The sequence below is a fragment of the Triticum aestivum genome, unplaced genomic scaffold (genome assembly GCF_018294505.1).
Source record: "Triticum aestivum cultivar Chinese Spring unplaced genomic scaffold, IWGSC CS RefSeq v2.1 scaffold179765, whole genome shotgun sequence".
NCBI lineage: Eukaryota > Viridiplantae > Streptophyta > Magnoliopsida > Poales > Poaceae > Triticum > Triticum aestivum.
The window spans coordinates 61-8,738 of NW_025232977.1; the positions used below are offsets into that span (position 1 = coordinate 61).

The 8,678-nt window shown below is 44.3% G+C and overlaps 1 protein-coding gene and 1 long non-coding RNA gene across 3 annotated transcripts; both read left to right on the forward strand.

Moving 5' to 3' along the window:
• Positions 1-1,313: 1,313 nt before the first annotated feature.
• On the forward strand, positions 1,314-4,552 carry LOC123175988 (disease resistance protein RPM1; the record flags this gene model as incomplete). Its single annotated transcript, XM_044590421.1, is given in 2 exon segments — positions 1,314-4,063; positions 4,190-4,552. Coding segments are annotated over 2 exon segments (2,742 nt in total). The 3' UTR covers positions 4,206-4,552.
• Positions 4,553-5,288: 736 nt separating this feature from the next.
• Positions 5,289-5,844, forward strand: LOC123175989 (uncharacterized). 2 transcript variants are annotated; one of them, XR_006488312.1, is made up of 2 exons: positions 5,289-5,517; positions 5,592-5,844. It is a non-coding gene; the product is annotated as an uncharacterized lncRNA (long non-coding RNA). The 2 variants fall into 2 exon arrangements; XR_006488311.1 differs by having other exon boundaries at positions 5,295-5,517; positions 5,600-5,844.
• Positions 5,845-8,678: the final 2,834 nt, after the last annotated feature.

Here is an 8,678-nt window from a genome sequence, read left to right on the forward strand (position 1 = left end):
GTAATACCGTGTGAGTGGATAGGAACAAATGGAAGCAAAGATAAAGTTTATTTAATATACAACATTCAAAAAAACATATCATTTCTTTACGGTGATAACATAAAAAAACTAATTTATGGTGATTTGGTTCGCGTGTGCCTCCCAAGTTTGCATGCCCCTGGGCCCTGGTATTATATGTAGTGAGAAAATGTCTGGTGAAAACCAGGTTATCGTAAAGTCTCAATGAAAAACACATTTAGAATTATTCAAAAATCCACAAAACAAATACATTATACTATCTGGGTGATGTTCTTAGAACTCATTCATTTGGGAGGTATGTAAAAACAAATAGCATAAATACTGTTATTTTACTGTCCGCCACTCAATAACGAGTACCATTATAAGCATCAATAGGCATAAAGGACATGGAGAAGAGATATGTTAGTGACTTTCTAACAGATTTGCACTAGAAACTTCTTTGATGACAACAAAGATAGTGCTCCCTCTGTAAAGAAATATATTAGGGGGAATGTGAGGACCTATGTAGGATTGTTTAGTATGTCTAGAGGGGTTGAATAGATTATCAGCAAGTACGGAGGACTATTTTCCCAATCTTAATGTTTTGGAATTTTCAGGTTTTCTAGTGGTAGCCTAAGAACACTCTACAAATTCAAGTATGGTAGAGTAAAGCAACAAAAGACAACACTCGCAAAAGTAAAGGTAAAGGTTAGGAGAACACAAACACAGGTAGGCTCAATGATTTTTTCTATGGTTCAGATAGTTGGTCCTATCTTAGTCCATATTGATCGAGGCTTCAAACCAGGAAGTCTCTCGGGTCACTTATGTTTCCGATTGTGAGATCCATAAAGGAACTAGTCGGCAGAGGTGTACACCCACAAAGGGTCCTTGAAAGAGCAACCAACATATGCCATCATGGCACACAAACCACTAAGGTGTAGCTTCACTCGGGGTACATCTTCATGAAGTAGGCGATCTCCGTTCTAGTACATAATTATTGGTTCCTTCACACCTTGTAGCCTCCCAGATGGTTAGTGATAAATCTTTTACACTGACGCTCCAAAAGATAATCAAACTCTCTCAAGATACGACTTTGGACTGGATTTTAATTGCTCGCATACATGAAACCATGTGGGCCATCCTAGATGTGGGTGTTTGGGTAGAGTGGTGGACCTGCTGGTGGTCATCATAAAGTAATCTCACTAGCTAGGAATTCGGGCATTTGACAAGATGTTTGTTTTCTTTATGTAGATTTAATGTGAAAGGATGGCATTTTTATTCAACATTGAATGATGATTTTTGGAACTATTTTTGCAGAAATACTGAGGTGAAACTGCAAAATGGCAGATGCTGCTCTCCTTCTTGTCACAAAAAAAATTGGAAAAGCGGTGGCAGCAGAAACACTGAGTTATGCTAGACCATTTCTTGAAAAGAAATCTAGATCTATTAAAGCGCTCCCAGATAAGATGATACTGATAAAGAATGATCTTGAGCTTATCCGAGCATATCTCAAGGAAGTTGACAGGAAAGGTTTCACAGATCTAGTCACTGAAATATGGACAGGGCAAGCCCGAAAATTGGCGTATGATATGGAAGACATTGTGGATCAGTTTACTTATGTGGTTGGTAAACACCATCTAGATGGAGCATGGTGGAGTTTCTTCACTAAATCTCAGGACCCGTTTACACTTGATGAAATTGCTACTGCAGTTAAGAGAATAAATAAGGAACTGAAACGGCTTAAAGAATGCAGAGACTGGACTCAACCAGTTGGAGGGAGTGATGTTCCTGCAAAAGATTATAACACCCAACAACAAATGTATCTTCCTGGACATGGTTACTCAATTTCTGATGAAGAACTTATAGGGCTGGATAGAAATAGAAAAATCTTGATGAGGTTATTGAATTTGAATAACTGTTCTCATCTGCAGATTATTGCTGTGTGTGGTATGGGTGGCATTGGAAAAAGCACTCTTGTCAACAATGTGTTCAGAAAGGAAGCATCCAAATTTGAATGCCATGCGTGGGTTTCAGTCTCTCAGTCATACAATATGTATGATATTTGGAGAAGCATGCTAAAAGAAATATATTCTAAAGAGAAGAAAGAATTTGATGCTGAAAAGATGACCGGTGCAGAGATGCAAATGGAATTGAAGAAAATCCTAGAGACAAAGCAATACTTGATCGTATTGGATGATGTCTGGACAGCTGAAGTTTTTAGAGAACTCAAAGAGGTTCTTGTTGATACAGGGATGGGAAGCAGAGTAGTAATCACAACAAGAATTGAGCAAGTAGCTTCAGTTGCTGATGATAGCTACAAGATCAAAGTTGAGCCTCTTGAGGAGGAGGAGGCATGGTGTTTGTTTCGCCGGAATGCATTTCCGAGAACTAAAAATCACATCTGCCCATTAGTGTTACAAGAGTGTGGTAAATCGATAGTGGAGAAGTGTGATGGTTTACCATTAGCTCTTGTGGCCATAGGAAGCACATTGTCTCATAAAGCGCAAGATGTTGCAGAGTGGAAGCGATTTTATAATCAGCTTATCTGGGAGCTACACAACAATGGCGACCTAAATCGTGTGGTGAAAATTCTGAATCTAAGCTACAAATACTTGCCAGACCATCTGAAGAGTTGTTTCATGTATTGTGCCATGTTCCCAGAAGACCACATGATCCACAGAAAAAGATTGATTAGAATGTGGGTTGCGGAAGGGTTTATTGAACAAAGGGGAGCATGCAGTTTAGAAGATGTTGCTGAAGGTTACCTGAGAGAGCTCGTTCAACGAGGCATGCTTCAGGTGGTAAAGAGGAACAGTTTTAACAGGATCAAGTGTGTTCGAATGCACGATCTTGTGCGTGAATTAGCCCTTTTCCAATCCAAGAGAGAGAGTTTCGGAACAACTTATGATGATAGTCACGGGGTGATGCATTTGGAGTCGGATTCTCGTCGCATGTCGGTGCTCCAATGCAAAAATGACATTCAACCAAGCATAGGTCAATGCAGGCTTCGTACCTTCATAGCATTTAGCACCAGCAAGGCATCATCTTCACTGTTTCCGTCAGAATCTAAGTACCTTGCTGTGTTAGAGCTATCGGGTTTACCTATTGAGACTATTCCAAATTCAATTGGGGAGTTATTCAACCTGAAGTATTTGGGCCTCAACAAGACCAATGTGAAGATACTCCCAAGATCTACCATGAATCTTCACAACTTAGAAACATTGAGTCTTCAAGATACAGACTGTGTGCATCTCCCTCGAGGGTCTGAGAAGCTGAAGAAATTGCGGCACATTATGATGTATAAATTTCTGGATAAAACACTCACAAGTTTCAAACTTATTGAACCTATGGAGCCGTTTGATGGATTGTGTAGTTTGAAGGTCTTGCAAACTCTGAGGTCAGTTCGAGCTAGTGATGTTTTCATCGCAAAGCTATCAAATTTATGTCAGCTGAGGCTCCTTAGCATTAATGGGGTAAGGAGCATCCACTGTGCACAACTTTGTGACTCTCTGTCAAAGATGCACCAGCTTTCAACATTAGAAATAGTAGCAAGCAATGAAGATGAGGTGCTCCAGCTTGAAACTTTGACACTACCAAACCCTCTTCGAAAGCTCATTTTTGCTGGGCGATTTTCGGAAGGAACTTTGAAATCTCCATTTTTCTCAAACCATGGAGACGCCCTTCACACGATATACCTATACTGGTCCCAGCTCGTGGATAACCCACTTCCACGCCTCTCTGAATTTTTGAGTTTGACCCAAATAATGCTTACAAGGGCGTATACTGGACAAGAGCTAAACTTCCATCCAGGGTGGTTTCCGAATGTGAAGATTATTTCCTTGAGGGATTTGCCACACGTCAACAAAATACACATACATGAGGGAACTTTGGTCCTCCTTGAAGAACTTGTGATTAGAAACCTTGTTGAACTGCAGGACATCCCTACAGGCGTGGAATATCTGAAATCCCTCAAAGATGCGTTGTTTCTTGACATGCATCCTAATTTCAAAAGGAATTTGCCAACGACAAAATTAAATCATGTACAGAGAGCCCTCTACACTATACGGTAACTGAAAAACATCCTCAGCTGGCCAATATATTATGTTCGAACTTTTCATGCCATGCGATGCGGGCTCAATCACCAGCACCAAACTCTAGCTTTTGGAGCTGATGAAATTTCGTTCTGTTGCAGATCCGAAGTGGCATGAGCCTTTCTTGGGTGGCTGGGGTTTGCAGTCATTATGGTCGGTGAGGGAGGGAGCTGTATACATCTCTGTTGTGCAATGGTGCGTTATGGGACAAGTGTCATTCGTCTTGCTATTATCATTTCTTCTTATTCAAACAAGAACAACTGGTTTGTAAATTGCAATAAGGCATGTGAATTATTTCTATTCTTGCCATCCATATTGATTTTACAGATTTATATGTAGTGGTGCTAAGCTACTGCTTCGAGATAATTACTATGTATTTTTACATAGTGATTCATGTAATAATGTCAAGCCGGTTGGCTCTATCTTATTTAAATTCGACAGCGCTCCTCTGAGATTTAGTTTAACTTGGAAACTCTTGTTGGTTCACGTGAGTACACTTGATGCCAAGCCGGTTAATGTTGGTGTTTGTGTGTGTCTGCTGATATGCGTGCGTGCGTGCCGTGTGTGTGCCTTTTGCTAGCTTTTGTCCTTTAGTTCTCCTCGTTCTGAATTTGTAGCAAAACTTTTCATTTGTATCATGGAACATCTGGGCCGATTCAGGTTTGCTGCATACAACCATCAAAGAAACTATTGGCTTTTCAAAACAAGAATGGTGCTGCATTTGACACACTTAAATCTGAAGATGTCAATTGGAAGGATCAGACTTCAAGCGAGCATAAACAGCAGCAGTTTATCAGAGTATTATTGTGGCGAGCAGGCGTCAGCCATGCATGACTTGTTCTGATGGTTTGCAGAAGCAAATGTCATAGAGCTCTCTTCATATTTCAAATGCTTCTACTGTTCGTCACAGATGAAAACTGGGGCACACGAACAAATCAGTAATAAGCCATAGCAAAGCAGGAACCGTGTAGTTTATGCATCTCTCTGTTTAGTTTACGCTTGTTCTGTTATAGTTTGACAGGGAACCCGAGGTTTACCCTCATATGAAAAAGGAGGAGATAGTGCCTCTAGGAAGCGCACGGAAGGCGGCCGTAATAAGGACAGGGACAGCGTGGACTTTGAACAGGCCAACCGTAGAGCTCCTTTGTCAAACTTGAAGAGCGGAGGTCGAAGGTTCTTGGCAGTTGCTAGGGGTGATAATTTAGCACTAATCATGGGGTAAACAATAGGTATTTTAAAGCTAGCATACGGCAACTTGGAGTTGTTGGGTGATGGGTTATTATAGCTTCTCGAGTTTTGCACGTCTTGCCTATACTCGTTGCTAGGAACTTCTGCCCATCTTGGAGGCATCTCTCAAGTTTGGCTCAGAGAAGAAGAAACTCCAAGCCTGCGTGGCGACGATGAAGCTGGTTCGACCAGATTAGTACAGGTACGTACGGTCCCTTCTCATCCTCTTCTGCTCCACCTTTCCCATCTTTCAATATCTGAGAACTGTTGGATTAGTTTTTCAGCCAGCAGTGTGCGATGTCAACCACCATGATGAATCTGAGCTCGGCGCGGTTCGTTGCGAGTTGAGACGGGATCTACAAACTGAATCTGTCTCCCCGTTGAAGACCCTCTCTGTTAAAAGACTCACGGAAGAAACAAAATGGTACTGCTAATTAGGACTCCCTCTGTAAACTAATATAAGATCTTTTAGAGTACTATCGAGAAACATTTCTGTTTCAATTCTGTGATATCAATCAATTTTCTCGAATATTGTGATATCAATCAATTGTCTAATTCCCATCAATAGTAAGAAATACTAGAGGAAATCTCGAATACACACCAGCAAACACCATGCTAACCAAATCATGTGAATTGAATCTGCGTTGGCGTTAGGCAGGAACCGTACATTCTTTTAGAAAAGAAGGATGTACCCCTGGCCTCTGCATCTGGAGGATGCATATATGCGGCCATATTATTAATTATTCACAAAGACCATACAAGGTGATACATCAATAAGTCTGAAACCACCATCTTGGCAACACTGTTGCTACTCCTATCCCCTTAATGAAGGTGTGCTGAATGTCCGGCCTAATACCAAACAGACATCACACTAAAAGCCTAACATCTAAAGCCGGGTGTCTCATCCGAGCCACTACCTGTATTGGGTCCCACACTGGTCTGGCACCCTCCCAGTGAGCACCGCACGCTGCAAGGGCCGTCACCTCCATTTTCCATCGGTCCATCTTCAGAGCAGAACTGATGCACCGACCTTGCCAGGCCTCTCTGCCATCAACGCCACCATGACGCCAGACAGCTTCCTCCTCCTGCGCGAGACCATCTCCACGCATCAGCCGCCGAGTCTCCCCTGCCCATGCCGCCGAGAACCACGTCGACGATACGGTTGATGCCACACCGCTCCACCTACATGCCATCTCGCGTCGACTCTGAACTACCAGCAACTCCACCACCCTGAGAAGTACCCATCCGATGCCTTGAGGAAGGAACACGACACCAAAGTGCCATCGTCGCCCAAACAGAGAAACAGAGGCTTTCGCCTGCGCTCGTGGCAGAGGTGGGGGGCGTAGGATCCACACCGAAGCCTCCAGGAAGGGAATCGACGCCGAGGACATCGACTTTGGTGCGGCCGCCATGTCGGCCTGGAGTTTCCCCCGGATCCGTGCCCATCCGCCAGATCCGTCCAGGCAGTATTGGCGTCGACCGTAGTCGCTACCGTAGCCCGCACGAGTCGGAGACAACGCCTCCCATGGAACTCTGGTCGGCCATCGAGGAGCCGCCATAGCACCGCCGCCTCCACGTCGCCCACGTAGCCGTGGAAGGCCCCCCATCTGCACCTACGGCGGCCGCCCGCAGGGCATGCCGCACCTCGCGCCACGGATCGCGGCCACCGCCCGAGATCTGATTTGCCAGCCGCCGTCGCGCCATGAGAGCCAGATCCCCACGCCTGCGTCCGCGCACCGCACATGCGCCCCCGTGCCGTCCCCACACGCCGTGCAGCCCCAGCGCAAGCTCGCCACGGCAACCACGCGCTCCCACGGCGGAAGCCCCGCAACGCCCGAGCACCGTGAGAGGAAAAACCAAGTGCCCCGCCGCTGCCGACGCTGCGCGGGCTTTGCCCGGCGGCGCCTGCTGGCGGCGGCGAGGGGAGGGAGATCTGGCGAGGAGGGAGCTCGCCCGGCGGCTAGGGTTCCGCCCGGGTCGCCCGCGACACGGGGGACGGACGGGGGACGGCGGCTAGGAACCGTACATACTATGGATTTTATTGTGTAACATTGAAACATACAGTAGTACATATTGTACGAACCAAGTATTATTGGCTATGCTTGACAATACATCTGGGTTTGTTGGTGGTGTTGTAAATCTCATTTGGAGGCCAGTTCCAGGGATGAATTGATCTACGGTTTTAGAATTCTGCCTACACGTAGAGTGGCGTTGCCAGAATTTTAACCTAGCTTGACTAATTAAACATACTAAAGGTACACATCAAACATCAATTAAAAGAAATCTTATGGTCATAAAAGTGTACCATGGACAGAACACCCAACTGTTACAAAAGTCATCCACAGAATTTCTGGATTTGACAAAATGTTTGCTTCTATATGTAGATTTAATGTGCAAGGATGAAATTGCTGTTTAATATTGAAGGTTGATTTCTGGAACTGTTTTGGCTGAAATACTGAGGTCAAACTGCACAGAGAGAAATGGCGGAGACTGCTCTTCTTCTTGTCACAACAAAGATCGGAATAGCTGTGGCAGCAGAAACGCTTCACTACGCTAAGTCTGCAGCAGATCCGAAGTGGCATGAGCCTTTCTTGGGTGGCTGGGGTTTGCAGTCACTATCGTCGGTGAGGGAGCTGTATACATCTCTGTTGTGCAATGGAGAGTCATGGGACAAGTGTCATTTTTCTTGCTATTATCATTTCTGCTTATTCAAACAAGAAAAACTGGTTTGTAATAAGGCATGGGAATTATTTCTGTTCTTGCCAACCATCTTGATTTTACAGTATTTATGTTTAGTGGTGCTAAGCTACTGCTTCGAGATAATTACTATGTATTTTTACATAGTGATTAATGTAATAATGTCGAAAGCTTCAGCTACTTGCTCGACACATGTTCAATAGAAAACAATCCTCATTTGCCACTGCATGCCATGCCCCCGTGCAGAGCATCAGAACTTTTTGCTCATCGTCCGCGGCTGCTGAAGCTCAGAACTTCACAGTTCAGTATCTTTTAGCACTTGTCCGGGGAAATAAATGTGACATCTAGCTTATGCAGTACATTACATTCATATTGTCTATTTATCCGCTGCACTACTGTTGCATATTGCTGCACTGTGTATCGAAGTGGCGCATCCTTACTAACCAGAGTAGTTCGAATCCTGCCACAAGCAGGTAGGCTCTATCATATTGAAATTCGACGGTGCTCCTCTGAAATTTAGTTTACCTTGGAAACTCTTGTTGGTTCACGTGAGTACACTTGATGAAGAACCGGTTAATGTCGGTGTTTGTGTGTTTGCTGAAGGTTCTGGGCCTTATGATTGTGCTATTCAAAAGCTAATGTGTGTGTGTGTGTGTGTGTGTGTGT